This window comes from Ictalurus punctatus, chromosome 13, assembly GCF_001660625.3.
Source record: "Ictalurus punctatus breed USDA103 chromosome 13, Coco_2.0, whole genome shotgun sequence".
NCBI classification, from domain to species: Eukaryota; Metazoa; Chordata; class Actinopteri; order Siluriformes; family Ictaluridae; genus Ictalurus; species Ictalurus punctatus.
The window spans coordinates 24,207,501-24,232,500 of NC_030428.2; the positions used below are offsets into that span (position 1 = coordinate 24,207,501).

At 38.8% G+C, this 25,000-nt stretch overlaps 1 protein-coding gene across 1 annotated transcript in view; it reads right to left on the reverse strand.

Annotated features, from left to right (window-relative positions):
• Positions 1-3,432: 3,432 nt before the first annotated feature.
• Positions 3,433-25,000, reverse strand: part of rgs7b (regulator of G protein signaling 7b) — a 116,573-nt gene continuing 95,005 nt past the window's right edge. The window contains exons 8-18 of the mRNA XM_053685284.1: positions 24,856-24,932; positions 23,850-23,931; positions 16,626-16,700; positions 16,337-16,435; positions 13,614-13,675; positions 12,998-13,108; positions 9,065-9,190; positions 8,275-8,461; positions 7,004-7,093; positions 4,450-4,485; positions 3,433-3,651 (exon numbers count right to left, since the gene is read on the reverse strand). Of these exons, the coding sequence (XP_053541259.1) occupies positions 4,465-4,485; positions 7,004-7,093; positions 8,275-8,461; positions 9,065-9,190; positions 12,998-13,108; positions 13,614-13,675; positions 16,337-16,435; positions 16,626-16,700; positions 23,850-23,931; positions 24,856-24,932 (930 nt within the window). The 3' untranslated portion in view covers positions 3,433-3,651; positions 4,450-4,464. The remainder of the gene's footprint in view (positions 3,652-4,449; positions 4,486-7,003; positions 7,094-8,274; positions 8,462-9,064; positions 9,191-12,997; positions 13,109-13,613; positions 13,676-16,336; positions 16,436-16,625; positions 16,701-23,849; positions 23,932-24,855; positions 24,933-25,000) is intronic.

A 25,000-nucleotide genomic window follows, 5' to 3' on the forward strand; every position in this document is an offset into this window, starting at 1 on the left:
GATTATTGCACGAACAAGCAGGAGTACAGGTGTTACTATTAAAGTTGTCCGTGCGTGTATGTATTCTCCTACTCATTATGTATACGATGATATTTTAATGAATACTCTTTGGAATCCATTATCGCATTTCATCCCATATTTAAGAAATGATTTGGAGATGAATCGACTTTACACCGTCTTCCCCTACATTCCATATGTATTATATTTAGAAATATTGGTTTTGCCTCAATAGATTCCCTCAAACAGATCAAATATAGCTGAAGATATTGTCCACTTTGACTTCTATAATGTCCCGTGAGTTTGACTGTAATGGTTGTTTTTGTTGTTGTGCTTTACTTCTCTTCATTACAGTTGATTCTTTTCCACCGTCAAACACACCTAGTCAGTGTAAACAGCGCTCTCTAGCCCTCGGTTACTCTGTCTCGAGTGTGTGTGTGAACCAAACTGGAAAAAACAGACCTTGTTCATGGGTTTTCTGTTATGGACTGAGGTGGAAATCTCTACAGCACAGAGAGTGAGGGAGAGGAGAGAGAGAGGAGAGAGAGAGGAGAGAGAGGGAGGAGAGAGAGGGAGAGTGAGGGAGAGGAGAGAGAGGGGGAGAGGAGAGAGAGAGGGGGGAGAGGAGAGAGAGGGAGAGGAGAGAGAGAGAAGGGAGAGAGGGGAGAGAGATAGAGGAGAGAGAGGGAGAGAGAGGGGAGGGGGGGGGGAGAGAGAGGGGGGGGAGAGAGAGTAGAAACGCACTGTTCCTTAGTATTTTTGTTCTGATTTATATAATTGTCATAATGCACTTTGAACTGCTTTTTGTATGAAAGGTGCTATAAATAATAATAATAATAATAATAATAATAATAATAATAATAATAATGCAGTCACGGAGCAGCACACACACTGGATTATGTTCGTTCATCAAAAATGTGTGTGCATCATGGTGACCTTTGAAGACTTCAGGCTGGACATTTTCCCGAAACCCGGGAAATCAACCCTGGTCAGTGACATTAGCTCTACTGTGTTCACCTCGCGCTGGTGATGGGAAACACACTAACATATCAAACACAGTTGATCACAGGTATGTTCACAACTGCTCAACACGAGCTGCTAGACTGGATGACGTTATGTTGTTGACTCTCAACTAGCTATTACGTTACTCCAAATATTCACTAGATATTAGTGTATAGCATCATTTACGTGTGACAGCCTCGAGACTTCATTTGGTTTGAGACTGTCGTTAAACTACCGACTTCATACTTTCCTCATAACGTATACGGTATGTTTGCGTCTTTAATCAAGAGCGAGTCTAGCCATGTCGCCAATAGCCATATCACCTAGACTGCAACTAGACGACTCTAATGTGACTTCATTAGAGCAGTGATGTCCACACTGAAACTATTTTTTACATGTACGTTTTACTTAGGTGGTGTACATGCAGTGGCGTAAATGCAGTGTGCTGCTACCCACCTCCACCTGTTTGTGAAACACATCCACATGTACACAACAACCTGTCACACCTCACACACCCACTAGAGGGCAGTGCATGCTCCAGAGAAGAAACGGCTCATTGACATTTAAGGTAACGAGTAATTAAATCCTAGCAAGGGACACCATCTTTTATATTTATCGTTATGAAATGATCATAAAACTATCAAATTATTCCACCGGTTGTCTTATACTGTCGGCAGAACTTTGGATTTATTCTATTAAAATGTAAAGCTAAACGGTCAGACAACAGATGAATACATTTAGACATAAAAATCTCGATACTGGTTATATGATTTTATATTCGTTTGATTTTATATGATAATCGTACGAGAAATATTATATAAATTGGCCTGTATTCAAGATGTTTTCACCTTCTTTTTTCTGCTTCTTCTTCAGTGGTCCAGTTCTCGGGGTGAACTGGGTCTTCTCCTTCACGCCATATTACAGAAACACATGACCTCGTATAGGACAACATCTACGTTTCTATATCCTAATTTGCATCTTTCCAGAAAAAAGGAAAAGAGGATTATAGAAGCTTTTCCAATGTAATAGCAGCTGTGCTTTTAGCATTTAGCGTTAACATTCTCTATCTTACTAGCTTTTGCAACCATAATGGAGTTATATTTCTAGTAGTATTTAGCCATAGTAAATATATTTTTTATGCGTTTTATTTTGTCTGAATTGGAACTTTTCCTCGGCATCTTCGCTTTACAGAATTTCTTTAGACGTGCCTAGGACCTTTACACAGCGCTGTACTTCTACTCCAAAACGCTAATAATAACCGTTCCCAAATGATCTGCTGCTTTTCAGTGAATTGTAAATTAAAATTTTTCCCTCCACTGAGGGAAATAAAAACGCAATTTGCTTTGACATCCAAATCTCTTTATCTTGTTTTTCCATCTTTACAACAGAAGCGGTTGAACTAGAACTTATTTAACCATGTCAGGTGTTCATTTATGACAGGTTTCTGTAATATGGACTCGGATCTAAAACGTTTCTTTCTGTTTTGTTGTTTATTCTGTGTTCTGTGTTCCCATTCTAGTTATTCCTTCCTTCCTTCCTTCCTTCCTTAAGGTTTGTTTTGTACTCAAATTCTTATTTTCTACACCAGAAGCACAGCAGTTCGTGTTACTGTCTCATGGCTCCAGGATCCCAGGTTCGATTCTGAGCTGGGGTTACAGTCTGTCCTTCAGTCCTTCACCCCATTGCTGTTCTGTGATCTGTCTTTACACACATTTATCCATCCACACACACCTAACCAGAACCACATACTCCAACACCGTATGAACATATGATCCGACACCGTACGTTTATCCATTGATACACCATAACGTCCATAAGAACATGACATTTGATTGACGTGTGATTTAAAGATTCCCATCACAGAGGCAGTGATCGCTGCGTTTCACAAATCCACAGACATCATGTATTTGGTCAGTTGTTTCTCTAATAAAAAAATAAACACATGTATCAGGGTGGGTGTGGGATTAAAAAACACACTCGGTCCATAATTTGGCATTTCTAGTATGTCTCTCCCTGTGTACCCCAGTTTGTATTTACAAAAAAGAAAGAATTTACAAAAAAGAAAGAAGAATAATATACAGATAACAAATCAACATATTCGTAAATTGAGTATAAAAATAAATGAGACGTGTCATAAAGCATTTTGGAGGCAACTACATCTGACATAATGATTTTTCTCATTCAGACGTGGCTTTACAACTGCAATGGCGTGCGTGTGTGTGTGTGTGTGTGTGTGTGTGTGTGTGTTTATACAATGTTATAAAGAGTTTGATATTTGCCTATAGATACTATATATACTGATTTTTATTCCTATTCTCTGTTCACAAAACACAGCTAAAGCTGATATGTGAAAATTAAGGAGGTAACTGGGAAATGCGTTTTCAAGTCTGTTTGGGGGGGGGGGGGGGGGGGGGGGGGGGGGGTTGTGTAGTCCTCTTCATGAGCATATGATGAACAATGGAAAGAAAATAAAGCCATCTTTTACCTCAGTTTATCAGACATGCAACGACTCGACGGCTCTACCTCCGTGTGGGTTTATTATGAAGCACAGTAGATTACAGTAATGTACAAATCACATGCTCCTCTTCTCCAGATGAGGTGTGATGCAGTTTTGCAGGAAATTAGAGGCCTGATGATCGTAGCTCTGACGTCCTGGACACGAGGAAACAGAAACATAGCATAGTGCTCTGAAAATGGCATGCTCAAAAAACTTGGAGAAAAAGTTCAAATAATTTTTTTTTTTTTTTTTTTTTTTTGAAAAAGCAAAAGCTCTAATTTATCACTGGAGATTCGAGATGTTTAGTGTCTGATGTTTGTTTCTTTAGTTTTGTACGGGAGTCACGAGGCTAATTTAGCCAACAAGTAATGGAAATCTTCCAAAACTGTTTGCTTGAAAGTTTGAGTGTTGAAATGCAGATTAATGAATTAATAAAGTAATTGAAGTTTAAATACTTGAAACACTTTTTCAAGTTTTTGCAGAAAATCATTCAGATTTGAAATCGTTTAATTCTGCTGGCAAATACAATAATTTAGCTTCTTTGAGAAAGTACATGCTTGAAAGTACCGAGCTCACTTTGAATAAAAAAACGTTACTATGAACAAATGCGCCTGCCAAATAAATAAGCAATAACACACAACGGCCTCTGAAGTGCGTTATTTATAACAGTATAACACACTGTAAAAGCGGATAAGCTCATTTAACTCCAAAAATTTGAGGAAACTAATTACCTCCTAATTTTTATGTTGATGAATCAATTTCTTTAAGCCAAATACGCTTAAATATAACAAAAAATGAACTCAAACTTTGTCATTTAAAATAAATTGTTGTTATATTTAAGAGTCATGACACCAGTGACAGTGACACCAGTGACAGTGACACCAGTGACGATGTACAGTACATGAAATTTGAGTTAGTGTGAATATATCCTGTATGTTTGAGGATGAACTTACCCAGCACCCACTTCTTCAGAACAAATTCTTGCTTTTCTGTAAAGAAAAGAACAAAATAATGTTACTAAGCCCAGAAATGACCAAATACTAATTAACTACTAATACTATTAATGTATTTAGGAGAAGATTCATTACCCCACCCTAACACTGAAAGATCATTTTTTTAAATTAATGTATCCACTTTCTCATTTCTCATGCTTTATAGCTTTAGAGATTTAAAATTTATTTAAAAAAAATCTAAATCTCTTTACTTGAAATTTGTCATGTTTTCATTTAAATTTTGTATATTAACTACCTCATAAAATATCAATATCAATTATATATATATATATATATATATATATATATATATATATATATATATATATATATATATATAAATATATATAATATATATAAATATATATATATATATATATATATATATATATATATATAAATATATATAATATATATAAATATATATATATATATATATATATATATATATATATAAATATATATAATATATATAAATATATATAATATATATATATAAATATATATATATAAATATAAACCCCAATTGCAAAAATATTGGGACAGTATGAAAAATTCAAAAATAATAATAAAAAAAAGAGTCAGTTCATCCTGTACTGTATTGAAAACACATTATTAACACATTATTTGATTATTTTATTTGTGAATTTAATTTATTTTTGAAAATATACACTCATATAAAATCTGATGACTGCAACACACTCCAAAAAAGTTGGGACAGTCGACTGTTTACCACTGTGTAACACAATCAGCTTTTTTTTATTTTTTAAATAACACTTATTAAGCGTTTGGACGCTGAGTGAAGACACCAGTTGGTTAATTTAGTAAGCGGAATTTTCCCCCATTCATCCATTGCGCTTCATAATGCGCCACGCATTCTCAATCGGAGACAGGTTAGGACTGCAGCAGGCCATGCTTGCACCCGCACTCTCTGCTTACTCATCCGGGCAGACTGTGGTCTGGCTTTGTCCTGCTCTGGATGGCAGCATGTGTTGCTCCAAAATGTGTACATATCTTTCTGTATTAATGATGCCCTCACAGATATGTGAGTTACCCACACCATGGGCTCTGAGACACCCCTAAACCATGACAGACGCTGGCTTTTGGACCTGACGCTTGGAAGGTCCTTTTCCTCTTTGGCCCGGAGAACATGACAGCTGTTTTCTTCAAAAAAAATATTTAAAATGTCGACTCGTCGGACCACAAAACACGATTCTACGGTGCTACTGTCCATCTCAGATGAGCCCGAGCCCAGAGAAGTGGGCGGAGCTTCTGGACAGTGTTGATGTACGGCTTCTGCTTTGCATAATAAAGCCTTAACTTGCATCTGTGGATGCAGCGGCGAATGGTGTCGACTGACAAAAGGTTTATCCAAGTATTCCCGATCCCATGTCAGGATCTCCATTACAGACTCATGACGGTTTTTAAGACAGTGACGTCCGAGGGATCGGAGATCCCGCACATTCAGAAGTGGTTTTTGGCCATGTTGTTCTTATTTTCTACTATGGAATAATAATGAAAATCAAATCTATTTAATATTTTAAATTCCGAACAGTATTCATAAGGAAGCTTTACACACTCTCTGTATTGTCTCTATCAGCTTCCTGAGGTGAGGCACTTCACCCAGGAAGCTCTTCTTTTTCTTTAGGGAAATAATTTCAAAATTGTATTGTGCTGTACTTATTTTTGCTGGAACTGTATTTCTACCTCATCCTCATATGCTCAAACTGACAGAACCAAGCTGGGCTTCACTATCTGTGCATGACACACTTACCACAATTACAAGGAAATCTCTGAATCTCTGCTGTTCCTAGTGTACATGCTTCAGAAGAACAGAAAACAACACAAAAAGAACAGCGCAAACCCCCAAAACAGCACCAACAAAAAGAAACAATGCAGAAAAGGACAGAAGCGAGAGAAAAACTGAACACACAAACAAGGCCAAGTCAAAATGATCAAAAGCTTTGACAGAGAGAGTAACGGGGACGTGCTGTAAACATATCAAACAGAAACAGATAAAAGCTCTGGTTCTGAGAGACGGTGAAGACATGAGCTTAGTCCACATCAGACAGATGCTAAAACAGTCTGTTTAACACATTTCTGAGGCTGACCTGAATATAAAAGGCACATAATCCTGCAGGCTGCAGAGAAAATGTTCCTGCATGATAATGACGTTAACGTCTGCACTGAGTCCTGTTTCAGAAGCGGCTCCTGCCCCAGGACAGTCAGACTGGGGTAGAAGGGTGTAGTACAGGGTCGATTTAAGACAGTAGGTAGCAATAATGGAAGCGAAGAGCAAAAATAAAGTAGTAGTGGCAACCGTATGGGGTATCTGAGGGCAAAGTGGGATAATAAGGATTAAACATGGAGCTGTAGGGGCAGTAGAGGGCAGAAGAGAGCAAACACTGGCTAGCAGAGAAGGCAAAGTAAGGCTGAAGAGGGTAGAATTATGTTAGACAGACATGGTTGAGGTGGGTGGTTAAATGGCCGTCTCCAGGCTTTTGAGGAACTTTACCTTCTTCTTGGCCTGTAAAAGCTCCTGGTAGGCACTGGATCGAATGAAGCGGCTGTACGAGTCGCTCTTCATCAGCTTATAGATGTGCTCCTGAAGAGGTGGGAGAAGAGAGAAGGAATTTATAACAAATCTTTAGAAACGTACACAATCTTGCTTTAAAGTCCTTGAATTACATTATCAAAAGACCAAGACAGAATTGTGTAGTTATTATTGTGTAATAACTGTAACTGTAAAAAGGCAGTACAGGGCTGTACAGTGCATAATGAGACAGCAGAAGGCAATTTGAAGCAGTAGGGGGCAGTAGAAGGCAAACTGAGACAGCAGGATGCAGTGTAGGGGAGTAGGGTGCAGTAGAGGGCAAATTGCGGCAGTAGGGGGTATTTGAGGACAGGAAAAGGCAGTGGAAAGCAAAATTGACGTTGTATGGAACAATAGAGGGAAGCTTCAGGCAAACTGAAGCAGCGGAGATGTAGAGGTCAATGGAGAGAATTGGGATGCAGTACATGGCCGTAATGGAAAACTGGAGCACTAAAGGGCAGTAGGGACAAGTAGAGGACAAACTTCAGCAGTTGGAAACATTTGAGGGAAGTAGAGGGCGGTATAGGCAAAATTGAGGCAGTATGGAGTAATAGAGGGCAGTGGAGCATTAAAAGATAAATTGGAGCAGTAGTGGGCTACAGGGAGCAAATTGGAGGAGTAGGGAAAAGCAGAGGACATACTGAAGCACCAGAGAGCATTTGAGGGCAGTAAAGACAAAATCAAGGCAGCAGGGATTAATAGAGGGTAATATGGGGCAGTTAAGGGCAAATTAGTGCAGTAGAGGACAAATTGGAGCAGTAGGAGCAAACTGGAGCAGTAGAGAGCATTAGAGTGTAAACTGAGGAAGTTGAGGGCAGTAGAGGGTGCTAGAGGGCAAATTAAAGCAGTAGGGGGCCGTATGTTGCAAATTTGAGCAGTAGGGTTCAAAAAGTGGAGCTATAGAAGTAGAAGGGAAATTGGAGAAGTAGAGGGCAAGTTGGAGCAGTAGGGGGCAGTAGAGGGCAAACTGAGGTAGTAGCAGACTGCAGGGGCCAAATCAAAGCAGGAGCTGGTAAACAGGGATTACGGGGGCAGTAGTGACAGTAGTAGTCACAGGTACATGTAACACATCCTGTCACACTCATGGCCTCACACCAGACTTTCAATGCTTTAACAAAATCTATTTAAAAAAACCAAACATGGTAAAAAATAAAAAAATTAAAAAAAAAATTCTAAACCATGCTCAGTGTGACCTGAGCATCTTCAAACGTGTAGCGTCCGGGATCTTTGACATTCTGCATGGTCTTGTCGTAGCTCTTTGAGTCGAGGTTGATGGCACTCGGGGCTCCGGAGGCCAGAAACTCGTCCCAGATCTCCTGCACACGACTGGGCACCTCACGGATCGGCCGCTTCTTAAGCTCCTGCACGGCCAGCCAGAAACTGACACACACAAAAACACACGCCAAAGAGACATCACCAAATAGACTTTTAACCAAATAGACCCAGTGTTTCTTTAAACACCTGTGGACATTTATGAACAGACATTTTTGGACACTGTAGGACATTTTTGGTGAAAGTGTTTAGACTGCAATAATAGCTGTATTCAGGTTGCATGCAGTATTGTGACGAGTTTATACAGTAAATTAAAAAACACTCAGAATGAACTTAATTATTTCCTCTATGTACTTCTTTAATTATGAAACAATTAGCATCTGTAGCTTCTTTATTATTATTATTGTTATTATTATTATTATTATTATTATTATTGGTAATAAATATTGATGTATAACTGACAGGTCAGTTATGACAGTAGTTCGGGGCTGAATAGGGATAGTAATACTTATGCTATAACATGTTTATAACAAGTCTTTATGGAATTAGTAGCTGTATGAGGAATTTAACAATGAAAATGGTTAAGCGGCTATAAAGAATGAAAATACAGGTAAAATGAGTAGAAATACACAGATATTAGAGAGAAATGGATTTCAGCTCTGATCAGCTCAGGTGTGTGATTAAATGTGTGTGAGGATGAGATTCTCTCACCATAGGTTCTCCGAGCTGAATTCAGATTCGAGGAACTTCAGGAACTGTTCTCTCCCTACAGGATCCTTCAGAACCTCATCAAAATTGAAACCCCACCTCCGCACCCTCTGCTGACCCGGCTCCTTACTGAGAGAGAGAGAGAGAGAGAGAGAGAGAGAGAGAGAGAGAGAGTGAGTGAGTGAGAGTAATAACTGTTATCTCTCCAAATATATTCAGTGCAATAAAGCTTGCATGAGACTTGATGAACGATTTATAATTTTTTCATTTTTAATAAAATAATTTCGTATTTTTGCCCGAGGTCTGAAAGACTGAATCACGTTTAAAGACATACTAATGACTGCACATGACTTAGCTTATTAATTAACTGGTAATTAATCAATTAGCTTATGAATTAACCTTGTTGTTCTGCCGTTACCGTAATGCCGTTGTTCTTTAAACCAAGAGGGTTGACCTTAATCGGAAGGACAATTCACACTGGAAGTGTTTTCAAAGTGTGTTTTTTTCCCCCAATAAATCACAAGCTTTTAATTAGCATTTCAGTCCATGCACACTGTGTCAGAGGTGAGTGGGAATCGGGCCTACATGTCGCGTTACCCTTACTTTAATAATAATAATAATAATAATAATAATAATAATAATAATAATTAGAAAAAAGACAAACAGGCTGTTTATTCACTGTCCCTCTGTCTCATTTCCTGTTTTTATTGATTTGTGTTGTAATTAAAGCTACTCAACTTCACCTGTGCCCATTCTCACATTTTGAGTGTTTTATTGACGCTGATGTACATTTGGCTGGTAATTTTCAGGACAAAAATGACTCTCAGTGCCATGTCAGTCACTTGTGTGGAACCAGTGTGGTGTAAATTGAACTGGATGAACTGAAAATGTCTTTTACACAAAGCACAATGCTTCATGTATCTCCACATGATCTGCACTAATGAGGACTTCTTCAGACATATTTAAACCTAAACTAACTTTGGTGTGGTATAAACTTGGATGATTTATTTGAACTATTATATTAGTCTTTATCTCGGTGGCTTAGTGTTTAGCACGTTTGCCTCACATCGCTCCGCTCTGTATGCACAGAGTTCACATGTTCGCTCCGTGCTTTGGGGTTTCTTCTGGGTATTCCGGTGTTGTAGGTTGATTGGCATTTCCAAATTGTCTGTAGTGTGTGAATGGGTGTGTGAGTATGTGCATGATTGTGGCCCTGTGATGGGCTGGCCCCCAACCCTGACCCTCCACCTCATGGCCTGAGTTCCCCCATGACCCTGTGTAGGATAAGCAGAATGGAAAATGGATGGATGGATGGATAGCTACAGTGTACTTTCGCTTAAATGTAAAGGCTTATTAGATCATCATTAATATTTAAGTCCAGATTAACACCAGCCATAGACTACTATCAAATCTGTAATCAAATCAAATCTACTATCAAGTCCAAATGACCATTGTGATTGGATTACAATCCAACGAGGCTTATTTTTATCCTAAATTATGACCAGTCCTGTACTATAGTCTACGTTCACAAGTTTTTCAACTATAATCAAAATGATCTTGAATCTAAATCAGGACTAGGTCTAATTAAAGTAAGATTTATTATGACTGGAATTGGACTACAGTGGTATCAGACTAATTTTGAATTCTGCATTAGGACTAGTTTAGCGAAATCTGGACAGAAAATGCCGTGTAATGTACTGGCATCCCATGCTGTGTGTATTCCGCCCTTGTGCCCAGAGTGCCTGGGATACGCACAAGTATAAAGTGCTTACTGAAGATGAATAAATGAAAGAATGGACCACAGAAAAGGTTTAGCAATGTTGACACACTCTAACCGTTCACCACGCTCCGGAAGAGAGAAACTGAGAGTGACGGATAGACATGGAGATTTAGCATTTAATGATGTTGACACAACTCTATCGGTTCAGCTCAGAGAGAGAGAGAGAGAGAGAGAGAGAGAGAGAGAGAGAGAGAGAGAGAGAGAGAGAGAGAGAGAGAGAGAGAGAGAGAGAGAGAGAGAGAGAGGAGGGGAGAGAGTAAGAGAGGGAAAGAGAGTGAGAAAGAGAAAGAGAGGGAGAGAGAGAGAAAGGGAGAGAGGGAGGGAGAGAGAGAGAGACTGAGAGAAAGGGAGAGAGGGAGAGAGAGAGAGAGCGAGAGTGAGAGTGTGAGGGAGAGAGGGAGGGAGAAAGAGTGAGAGGTGAGGGAGAGGGGGAGAGAGATAGGGATAGGGAGAGAAAAGGGAGGGAGAGATGTAGAGAGAGGGAGAGAGAGTGAGACAGTGTGAGGGAGAGAGAGAGAAAGGGAGAGAGAAAGAGATAGATTGGGAGAGAGAGGGAGAGAGTGAGAGAGACAGGGAGAGAGAGAGAGAGAGACAGAGTGAGAGAGTGTGAGTAGAGAGCAAGAGGGAGAGAGAGAAAGGGAGAGAGAGAGGGAGAGAGAGAGGGAGAGGGAGAGAGAGCGAGAGAGAAAGAGAGAGAGAGAGAGGGGGAGAGAGAGAGGGGGAGAGAGAGAGAGAGGGAGGGAGAGATGGAGAGAGAGGGAGACTTTTGACTTTTAAATTGTCCTTTTAGAGAGAGAGGGGGAGAGCGATCGAGAGAGTAAGACAGTTTTTGGTATTGATAGGGGTGTATCTGTTGCCAGCAGCATGTAGGAGTGATAGAGATCGGATGGATTCACACATGAAAGTAAGATAAGGTCATTTCTAAGCAAATACACTCAGTAAATATGTAAGCACAGGCACCGGTGGAGGAGGGCTGATTTGTAGCCAGGGAGTGTGTGCAGCATCTGATGTACTTCATGGCTTAGATCAGACCTGTTAAATATAGCCCCATTATACCACAACACTACTGAATATTCAGTTCTGATTAGTCAGAGTGGTGGTGAATCATTTTCTATAACAGCAGCACTAAATACTGTATACTGCCAGCTGTAAGGTTTACATTAATGCACTCATTCTAATAAATTATCATTTCTATCGTAACAGCTTACACCTAGAACATGTGTAATTGTTGATATGGTGGCCTTTTTTCTTTTCTTTCTTTTTTTTTTGTAAGGAGTCTCCAGTGTCTGTGTATCAGTCAGAGATAAAACTTTTTAAGGTTTAAGAAAGGTTAACAACTTTAAGATCTCTGAGGACTTTGTGATTTCTTAGTAACATGACAAGGCACATTTTATTGTGTCTTAACATCAAGAGAGAGAATAAAAGAGAGGCAGGTGAGGGAATGACTGTTCATAGCTGCTAGAATGTAAAACCAGGAACTAACGTCTAAACATGACTATTATGTTTAGGAAGCTGGGGTCAGAGCGCAGGGCCAGCCATGATACAGCACCCCTGGAACAGAGAGGGTTAAGGGCCTTGCTCAAGGGCCCAACAGTGGCAGCTTGGCAGTGCTGGGGCTTGAACCCCCGACCTTCCGATCAGTAACCGTCAAGCCACCACTGCCCCATAACAGCATCCCCATAGTGTTTTATTCCTTAACTAGCAAACATCCTAAAAGCGCACTAATTCAGTGGAACGTCTGATTCTGTATTGCCATGTTATTTACATCTGTGAAATTCCTTGCTGTTTTTTTTATTATTATTATTTCCCCATCCTCCTTGTGACGGAGTGCTAAACTATAAAAAAAAAAAAAAAAGCGATCCTGGAACGTTGCAGAATTTTTACCAGTTTATTTCCACTCTCAGAAGCTCTTCTGTCAAAGCATGAACCAGGTATATTGCCTCTGGCTCTGAGCCTGTGTTTGCTAGTCGTGTCTTGCATATAAACCGAATTTTCTTTTCAGCTGCAAGGTGCTGGATTTTATTGCAACGGTTCACACACACACACACACACACACACACACACACACACACACACACACACACACACACACACACACACACACACACACACACACACACACACACACACACACACACACACACACACACACACACCTGGCTTCCAGTTCCCACAGAGCAGTGTCGTCTGAGATCCAGGGGTTTGATAGCTCAGGTGAGGTTATAAAAGGGTCGTACTCCATGTACTGCTCTGTGTAGCTCAACAAACTGCAGTGAAGCACAAAAAAAAAAAAAAAAAAAAAAAAAAAAAAAATTGTTCAAAAGGGCAACATATAGTTATAATAATAATAATAATAATAATAATAATAATATATATATATATATATATATATATATATATATATATATATATATATATATATATATATATATATATATATATATATATATATATATATATATATATATGTATATATATATATGTATATATATATATATATATATATATATATATATATATATATATATATATATATATATATATATATATATATATATATGTATATATATATATATATATATATGTGTATATATATATATATATATATATATATATATATATATATATATATATATATATATATATATATATATATATATATATATATATATATATGTTGCATAACTTCCCATTATGCAACAGTATTTAATAATACTACCACACACATCAGCCCTAAACACTTCTGCAGAGTTGTTGGAGAATAAAACACACCTTTCTGCAACTTTAGACATTTTTAATCGATGTCTGTCCAACTGCGCTTGCCAATACTGTATCTGTGAGGAAAGCACAAACATGTAACAGTTATTATATTCATAGCAGCTCAGGATAAATAATTAATGGCAACAAGTCAACTAAATGATTAACATTTAATTAATTCATTCAGCGTGAAACTAAAAGAGTGCTTGTGTGCTACATTAAAACACTTCCTCTTGCTTATTTGTCTCTCTGAATCATTAACATTAAATAGCAAGATAAGATTTAATGAGTGCACTGGCTAATTTTGTCCTGCATTCATGACGTACAGTGCTGTGAAAAAGTATTTGCCCCATCCTGATTTCTTCTGTTTTTGCGTATATCTCGTACTAAATAGTTTTAGATCTTCAAACAAAATACAACAGAACACAAAGGCGACCTGAGTAAACACACAATACAGTTTTTATTTTAAAAAAAGTTATCCAACATCTGTCACCCATGTGAAAAACTAATTGTCCCCTTAAACTTAAAATCTGGTTGTGCCATCTTTAGCAGCAATAACTACAACCAAACGCTTCCGATAACTGGAGATCAGTCTTTCACTTACTTCTAGGACTAGGATTTACTCCTATGCTTTGGATCATCGTCTTCTGCATAATCCAGTTGAGCTTGAGTTTCAAATTACAGACTGAAGACCGGACATTCTCCTTTAGGATTTTCTGGTAGAGAGCAGAATTCATGTTTCCCTCAATTACTGCAAGTTGCCCAGGTCCTGAAGCAGCAAAGCATCCCCACACCATCACACTTCCACCACCATGGTTGATCATAGGTATGATGTTCTTTTTTGTGGAGATCTGTGTTTGGTTTACGCCAGATGTAACAGGACGACTGTCTTCCAAACAGTACCACTTTCGACTCATCAGTCCACAGAACATTCTCCCAAAAGGTTTGAGGATCATCAAGGTGTGTTTTGGCAAAATTCAGACGAGCCTTAACGTTCTTCTGGGTTAGCAGTGGTTTTCACCTCGCCACTCTTCCATGCCATATTTTTGCCCAGCATCTTTCTGATAGTGGAGTCATGAACAGTGAACTTTATTGATGCAAGCAAGGCCTGTAGTTCCTTTGATGATGTTCTTGGCTCTTTTGTAACTTCCTGGATGAGTAGTTTCTGTGCTCTTGGAGGAATTTTAGAAGGTCGGCCACTTCTGGGAAGATTCACTACTTTTTCCATTTAGAAATAATGGCTCTCACTCTGGTTCTTTGGAGTCCCAGAGCCTTATATAAATAGCTTTGTAACCCTTCCCAGACTGATGCATTTCAATCATCTTCTTCCTCATCGTTTCTGGAATTTCTTCAATCTTTGACACAGTGTGTTACTGGGTAAGACCTTTTAACCAACTTCATGCTGTTGAAAAAGTTCTATTTAAGTGTTGATGTGATTGAACAGGGTTTGCAGTAATCAGGTCCGGTTGCATCTAGTCCAGCTGAACCCCATTATGAATGCAGTTTCATAGATTTAGGGTATATGGGCAAATACATTTTCACACAGGCCCAGTTGGTATTGGATAACTTTTTTTGCTTCAATAAATAGCCTTATCATTTAAAATCTGTATTTTGTGTTTATTCAGGTTGCCTTTGTTTCATCTTAGATTCTGTTTTAATTTCTGAAAAAATTTAGAATGAAATAACAAAAGCAGAAGAAATCAGGATGGGGCAAATACTTTTTCACAGCACTGTACTCTGTATGCACGAGTAAATATCAAGACGGAAAGTAAAGTAGTAGAGCTGCTATAGTCACAGAAGTGCACTTTCAGCACGTTTTCTACACTAATTCACTTGCTTCGATCGAATGGTGTGCACAATAGTAACTTGGTTCTGTTAATATTGAGCACATGTTGTCCTAAATTAGAAATTCAAAAACATTTCATGGTTTTCACAGTTATAATGGTGTATATGATGAATTGTCTCCCAGACATAATCCTGAAATATCAAAGAGATCAAATGATGTAAATGTAAATACAAACAGAAAATGGATAATATTTGAGACCTGAGACACAGTGGGCATTCAGAGAGATTCATATGCTGAGAAACCATTTTAAGAACCCAAGAACTTTAGATGAGCTTCTAAAAGGAGGATCCCAGGCCAATTTTAATTTCTGAATTGTGGTTTTAGGAGCCTTTTTAGTTCATGCTCCAGAATAGGTACACCAAAGTGTTCTCCAAGGGACCTCGGCTTCATAAAGGGGTTCCACTTGGAGCACTCTCTGAAACAGTGAAACCGTCTAGACTCTAGACACGTTTTGTTCTTTTCTGAGGTCCGAGGATATATGAGTCCGGATCAACAGCAAGCTTCACAGAAAGACTCAATGTCTTTCCCAGAACCTCTGAAATCACACTGCTGATAAACTCCCAGACTGACTTCTGAATGCTCTTCAATGGCCAGAATATCTAACGTCACAATGTCTCTTACTTCAATAGCAGTCTGTACATTAAAACAGTTTCTCAAACACCCACTTAACCAGCCAAGGTGACGGGGACAAAGACAGATGTATGACAGATAAAGTGTGTTTGTGCTTCTGACCCGTCTTTTCCTCCATATTCAGTTGGCTTTTTATCCATAGTTATTACAGAATGTGTCTGAGCTTGTGAAAGAGTATGTGCACACAGTTTAGCCTCTGTCGATCCAAGTAATCATCTGTCAGCTCTTATAGGTGTGTGTGTCAGTGTGTGTGTGTGTGTACCAGTTCCTGTAGCTCCTCCTCAGTGGGCTCCTTAACCTCAGGTGTGCTGGTGTGTGTGGGACTGTGACTACGGACGTCATTCTGTAGACCATAAACTGACTAAACACCATGAAACACAAGTAAGCAATAAGTTCACCAACAGCACAAAATAAAACATCAACTAAAACTTTCAATCTACTTAAAACACCAACTAAACCTTCTAAAGATTTGAATAAATCTCTGTAATAATAATCCGTAGGGTTTTTTTTTTTTTTTTTTTTAAGCGCAGACGACGGATGCTCAGGTTTACCTTCCGTGTTTTGTGAGGCTGTTTCATCCTGGAGGATTTCTTGATGTCGGCTTCTGTCGTATTCACACAGCCGGGCTGTGATCATTCACAGAGAAAACACAATGAATCATTAGTATGAGTCACATTCTCATTACTAAGCAAACAAACAGAACACTTGCACTTCTCCAGATTCAGGTTCGCAGACAAAAACAGTTCAGTTCCTCTGATTTGTGCTTAGATTTGTGAGTGAGATTAATCAATTCAATTTGATCGGTATAGCGCTTGTCTCAAAGCAGCTTTACAGAAATTTATAAACACAGGATGGAGATTTTAAGTGTGTGAATTTATCCCTATTGAGTGAGCCGGTGACGGCGGTGACAAGGAAAAACTCCCTAAGATGATATGAGGAAGAAACCTTGAGAGGAACCAGACTCAGAAGGGAACCCGTCCTCATCTGGGTCACACGGATAGTGTGAGAGTAAAAGAAAGTTCATTATGGTTTAACATGAAGTCTGTTTCTTGAATTAGTCCACTGTTCACTAAAGGAGACTTGAGTGCAAAACTGCATGTGGTAATCGCAGTCCCAAGGCCATCACTCATATTTCATTCAGAAGCAGGGTTGAGATGTGTTACCAGTCTGATAGACAAAAATAGTGTGCTTTAATGATACAGTAATAAATGACCACAGCTGCAATCTAATTTAAATGTCATACTTTAATGACACTAAAGGTTATAATCATATCACACTGCTTCCATCAACCGGAAATTGTCGTAGTATAAACAAGATGACATCCGATGGCTTTGTCATTTTTTACTACCGATTAGATTTCAATTTTCATTTCCCAAGGTTTTTCTGATTTCTCTTTTACAGCTCATTTACAACCTCTCACTATGAGGCCTGATTTCTACTGATCTCTCACTAGTGTGGCACAGATTAGTGTCAGATAGACATAGCAAAAATAATAATTAATTAACAAGGTGGGTATGAAATAAGCCCCGCCCCAGGATGAACCAACATCACAGTTGTGTAAAATATGCTAGTAACGTGGGGGTTAGTGGTTAGCACGTTTGCCCCACACCTCTGGAGTCGGGGGTTTGATTCCCACCTCCGCCCCATTGCACGGAGTTTGCATGTTCTCGCCATGCTTCAGGGGTTTCCTCTGTGTACCCTGGTTTCCTGCTCCAGTTGAAAGACATGTTTAGGCTGATTGCATCTCTAAATTGTCCATAGTGTGTGACTGTGTGTGTAATTGTGCCCTGTGATGGGTTGGCACCCTATCCAGGGTGTCCCCCGCCTTGTCCCCTGGGATAGGCTCCAGGCTCCATGTGACCCTGTGTAGGATAAGTGGTACACAAAATGGAGGGATGGATGCAACAGAATAATACTACTGTCAGAAATCATGTCATGATTTGTTGTATTTCATGAAGTTCTTGTTTAAGGGATGACCAAATCAATGGGGGATTCTGTGACTGCCACAACACACACACACACACACACACACACACACACACACACACACACACACACACGCTTCTTTCTCTCATGTTATCTCTTATTACATCACTCTCTCCATTTCATGCCCACACACATACACAAACTCAGTGTGAGGTTGAGAGTCAGTCTGTTCCCCAAGACACACACAGACACATAATCCCGGTAACATGATCACAGTCACATGACCATATTCCCCAGACAGCTTTCTGAAGCAGAGTGCTCAACCACAAACATTTGCGATCACCAGATCCCAATCGAAAATCAGTGTTCTCGCTCTACCGCTAGATGAAGTGTGACAGGAAATGGTAGCAATTTACTTAAACCCTGTTTCAAAGACTCAAACCATGACAGTTTAATTCCAGTGGCACAACACTATCATGTTAGCATGACACCACAAGTTCCTCACAGGTTCTTTCAATAGTTAAGGGTTCTTAAGTGTTCTAGTATCTCTCATAGGGACCTTTACTGGTTTTTTTAGAGCAGTGGTGGCCAACTCTGTTCCTGGAGATCTACCTTCCTGAAGACGTTATCTCCAGCCATAATCGTGCCCACATGACCATCTGATCATCAATCCTACGACTTAAGGCAAAAGGCGTGTTCGATTTCATGCGGCGCTGCGCAGACCGATCTGACTTGAAGCAGTGCATGCCGATTAGAATTTTTGTCCGACTTGAGACGCCACGTCACTGTGACAGATGGCATCAAAGTTTCGCTATAGTGATTCGAGAGCAGCCGGCTCCCTCAGCCAGCACAGCTTCTCCAGAGCGGATGCACGAGCTCTGATAACGATACAGCTATCTCACGATTGGCCAGACTCACCCCCGACAACGATGACGTGCTTTTCATGTTTTATTCTGACACCTTCAGTTCCGCAAAGGCACACAAATCCGTATTATTCTAACAGTAAAAACCCTTTTGATGTGATCTTAATGTTATATTGTGTCAAAATAAAACTGATCAAAATATAGACCCCACTCTATTGGTTTTGAAATAATACCGGCGTATGTTGAACTTTCTCCTTGTACATACAGGCACTGTATTAACCTATTCGGTGAAAAGTGTTTCTGGTTGCTACACGTAAAATTCAGACGTCTGTTTATTTGAGAACTATTACATCTAATCCACTTCGTCTGCGATAAAGAAAGCAGACACAGTGCGAGCGTCACTATGGGAAGCAGAAAGTGTCCAACTTGACACTTCCTTCCCACGACTGCAAGCGGCGACTCTCTCCGATTGGACATCCGTTCGCAGCCCAAGTCGAACACACCTGTAGATCAGATACTCAGGTGGGTACGATTATGGTTAGAGCTAAAGTCTTCATGAAGGTAGATCTCCAGGAAAAGGGTTGTTGATCACTGTCTTAAAGGGACAATCCAAAGAACTCTTAAATACGCGTGTATGACACTCATACTAATCGATTACTAATACGCATACATTTTATGACCCATTAAATGTGTCATAATTTCTCAAGACTGTCATAACAGCTGTAATAATTGATGACAATATTAGTCTGTGTAATATGGAAATATTTGCTAAGAGTGCGATGTAGGGTGTGTACTGACTTCCTGATGAATTCACATATATAATTTCTCATAAATGTAACAATTTGTGACATGCTCATAACATGTTGTTACGAAGTCCGCAACAGTATTATAAACAGCTTGTAATGAGTTTTAACATAATTACTGACTAGAACACCATTCATGATTGTTCCATGTGTAAAACATGACCAGACACGCTGTTATAGGAAAGCAATCCGTGACGAAACCAGCTTGAAGTGGATTATTCACAATCCTATAACAGCACACCCTGAAGTGTTTTATATACTCTTGCACCACAGCAATTTACCAACAATTACAATTTGTTTTATCTGTAGTTACATTTTATGTCGCGGAATGTCCGTGAGAAAGTCGGTTCCTGTCATCGCTTACATTATAGCAGCTATAAAAAGGGTCATTCCCCTCACCAACCTCGATCTTGAAGTTAATAGGACAAAAATAAAAAATAAGAATAAAAAATCAATAAATATGCAGACTCCACTGACAAAATAATTACTGACTCTTAAAAAGTGCTGACTTCCTGCGTAAATGTTCCCAACCGACATCTTCATTTTTCTTTACCTAATAACATACAGTATTCTTCAATCTATTGATTATTAGGCTAATATTATGCACTGTAGAAAATCCGCTGTACACGTCCCTGTGAGTGAGCTGTATTAAAATGAGTACATTCGTATAACCCTATCATTTGAATTACAGCCAGAACTACTGCTATTAATTCAACAGCGCTGTGGTATAAGTCGTGTTATCGAGTGTTATGACAGTACTCATGTAATAATATTATCAACTGCTGTCTAGAGCACACTTGACACAAGCTGTCATGGCAAGGAATATTATGACAGCGCTCATGACAGTTAGCGGTACTGGTAACACAGCACTCACATTACCGGACAGCTCATGACATCTGCCGTGACGTGATGATGATATTGTGTTAGTTAGTCTTGATGCAGAGTTTAAATCAAGTGTTACAGAGAGAAACATCAATATAATTAAATTATAAATCACGGCATAACTTGGACACTACAAAGTGCTGGTGCAGAAGCTAAGTCTGCCATTTCCAATTATGTGACCCATCAGATCAGGCAGACAGCTGTGTGTGTGTGTGTGTGTGTGTGTGTGTGTGTGTGTGTGTGTGTGTGTGGTCTGCTAAACTTGTAGCGTGCAAATGAGGAAATGAGTGAGGACCCAGAGCTAGACAAGGGCATTTGTTTGTGTGTACATGAATATGTGTATGTGGTGGTTGCGTCACTATATGGATCAATCAAGTTGCCACAGTCTTATTATATAAGTGCAGTAGATAGATAGATAGATAGATGGACTTTGCATATAACCACAATGACAGGCAGTAATGCATAAAAGCGCTTTACTTATTCGCACCCTTTATTAAAAATGAGCAAAAAGAAAATATTCCAACATTTTATTGTTAGAAATATGTATGTGTCACATAATTGACTAAAAACAAAGGAATGTTCCTTGAGCTGATTTACCTAGTGGGTCAGTGGGAAGTACTGTGCTGTTATAGAAAAATCCACACTGAGCTGGTGTGATACGTGATGCGAAGCATATAAAGGGGCCTGGTTTATATTTGAAGGATGATGACGTGCACATGCAGAAGGAGCGGCAGCGCGTTGTTCATACACTCGACACTGTAAAACGTTTCGTGATTTCACGAACAGCAATGTTTCAATGACGAGCTCTGCCACTCATTTAAAACAACAACAACAACAACTTTCTGCTGAAGGTGTGATTGGAAGGTGTGTAAAACACGCCCTGACCTTATGCTCAGAAGTATTGACTGATCTTGAAAAGCCAGAAGACTGGTACGCTGAACACCTCTTTCAGTAGGTTTGAGATTTTGAAAATACAAACACTAACCGTAATATAAAAATCAGTTGGTATTAGTGCCGGTAATGATTAGTGTAAATACTCAATAATGGACGAAATAGTGCATGAGTATTGCAGAATTAATACAAATAGTGCAGGAAGACTAAAGCAGTTTGTGTGAATGTGAGTCCCAGTGACATTTCAAAATATTAGCATGCAAAATCCCTCTTTGGTATGTCTAATAGTAATTTGTAAAATAAAAGAATGAAACAAAAGAGGAGATTGTGAGAAAATATTCCAAACTCTTAAAAGGTGCCAATAATTCTGGAGTTGACGGCATGCTTACCGTGATCCTAGCTGACCCCGCCTTTAACCAGCACTACTACACAATCTTTTTACTAATTATACATGAGTATCCACCTCCATTCTCTTTATTTTTATTTCCTCCGTATTGATATGGTGACCAACAGATATTGGCGTATTCGTACATCAACCCAATTTTCTCCCTTTGTAGTTACTGTCAGTTTCCCTTCACTAGCTATCTCTCTCTTTTTGCACAACTATCCCCAATCTGAAAGGTAAAGTGCCTCCTCTGAGACCCATGAAGCCACCATATTATTTCAAACTGCTGTTTGCAGCTGCACAAACTTGGAGGAGACCACTAACTGCGTTATTCCGTACACATGCTAACAAATGCTCTGCGAAGACCAATCTGATCGATGGTGAAGCTGTCATTTGAGAGCAAGCTGGAAATCTAACCATCTAGGAAATCTGCCTGTGACATCAAAATGTATGTCTGCATCAGTGTTGAAGTAATACAGTATGTGGATTAAAAAATCAAGGAAAAAATGAAATGGAAAAGAAAAAAAAAAAAAAAGAAAAATAGTGAAGCCTAGCACGAGAAAAGCATATATCTGATTATATAAACCATAATGACTGACAGTGCTGTGAAAATCAATCGAAAATGGAATCTACAGTACATGTTTAATTAGATTAATTCATATTCATTATATTCCCTCTATGAAAAGTCCCAGTCTAATTGGATCTCATTTACATAGGCCCTTCTATTCATTAAAAAAAGCACGTCACTCTTAATTACACTAATTTGCATCGGTTCTTTCATTCATTAAAAAGAGACTCACATTAATGTGCTCTCATTTCCTGGTTCTTCAGAAGTCTCGCTTAGGCCTTAGTGCTATTTTTTATTATTATTATTATTTCAGTGCTGGACAGATTTTCTTCACTTCATTGTCAGTTATATATATATATATATATATATATATATATATATATATATATATATATATATATATATATATATATATATATATATATATATATATATATATATATATATACGTTATAACGTAAGTTCTCGTATCGACTCATTAAAATCCTATTAAAATGAATCCCACTGCTTTTCTGCAATATTAGTGTTTTAACATATCTGGTTATAAAATCAAATCAGAAGAAAACAATGCAAGTCATTAATACTGGATGGCAACAGAAAGCAAGTCTCCAGCTAATCTGGCTGAAACATATACAGTATATTGTTTAAAGTCAATGAAATGTACTTGGATTAAACTTATTTGTCATCATATGAAAGCCTGGTACATCTTCTTGTGGGTTTTCCCAGTAGATCAAATCCAAGCGCTATAGACAATAGGTATCTGGGGATGTATAGCATGACTATTAGTACTCTCTTCCTCTTAAACTTTCTCCATCCCCTGTTACTTAGAGGAACACCAGCCAATTCCAGGATTTCGTGGACTCAAATACTGTATACAGGATAAAGGGGTTAGTGCTCTCCTCCAAACATGTTCAGCTGAAGTTATATGAGCAGCAGTTGGAAAAGACGCAGTGTTTACCCTCACCCTTAGACACTGATAGCTTGAAGAAAAGCAAGTAAGCAGATAAAATAAATGACGATCCAAAAATCTATTAAAACATGGAACGTGTGATTTGTTGGTTTTGCAGCCTGAGGATCAACACATTGTGCAAGAATTCCACTATGGACAATTGAAGAGCAAAAAAAAAAAAAATATTCAGCCATTTTTTTGGTGATAAAATTATCTGTGGAGGCTGTTAATGACGTTAGTTAGAACAGCATAATTCATCATCTATTGAATATTTGTATTTGTTTTGAGACTTTCCTGTCTCACATTGATCAGGTACTACATACTCAATTACATAGTGTAGGCACAGCTGATGGCACACAGAATAAACACCTACCTACTGTACATGGGTAAACTCCCAGGCAGTGATGAGTAAAACAGAGTGGGATGAAGTTGTCGGTGAGTGTGACGGATATTAAAAAGGCTAATCAGATGAGTAACGCTACTTAGGGAAAATGATACAGCGCCTCACCACGGGTCTGTGCACATCCCAGAATGCCCGCTCCTGACTGTCCAGAATCTTCCGCTCGATTTTGTCCCGTTTCTTATCCACTCTGAAAAAAAAGAGAGAAAGTAAAAATATAACAGCAGACCACAGACGACTAGAAGTGTCGACCGTTTGCTGTAGAGTCTCGCTTTTTTAGTCGTGGTGTACAGAAAATGAGTCATAATTAAGCTTAAACTGGAACGCTGACATATACAGTATGTATCTTGGATAAAAAATTGGGTCCTCTGTGTTGGATGAAATGGATTTAACTCAGCAGGAGGAAAAGCACTTTATAAGGAGGATTTAGTCAACACTAGATGACGTAACCGTAAAATAGCACCAATTATAAGTTTTGTCAAAACTTGCGCTTGCAACTTGTAGACATTTTTGTGGCTTTTCTTGTGGGAAACTACTTGAATTGGAGAAATCGCAATCGCACGAAATTGTTTTGCACGGTCTTTCACAATGAGGTTTGTTGGTAAATGAGACCATTTAGCTGTACTCATGTTCAATGCATACGAATCTGAGAGGGCTTCGGCTGAATGTGTGTTGTCATGACGTCATATGGTGCATCTCGGCCCAAATCTACAGTAATAATATTGCAGCGTTTGATTGATTTTACGTTAATTTCTGCGATCGCAAAATCATGAACTCCTGGAGGAGCTGAACTGTACCAGGGTTCAGCTACACAATAGAGTTTCATCCATGTTTATAGATTCAAATATATCACGCTGTGTCCTAAACCATATCAGCAAGTGACATCACTGAAGAATCGGATACGGTTTGAAGCAGATATTTACAGAAAAGATATCTTCTGTTACTTGTTAGTGGCATTAGCCTCGTAGCTCATAGCAGTATAAAACTAAAGAAGGAAATGTTTATAGGGATTTATAAGCAGTTAACGTGGCACCATGTGGTTTAGAACATGGAGTGTTTCAGTTTCCTAATGCAGAGTGTATCTGGAGTTTGTCTGTCTCCTATTCATACTCACTTAGCTTGTGCTTCTGCTTGCATAAATATAAATTCCCATTTCCGTGCAAAGGCCCTCTGTAGCCGTGCTAAACTTTCCTGGAAACACACAAACAAGTACAGTTTTCACATGAGAAAAAGAGATTTGAAGTATATTCACATTTATA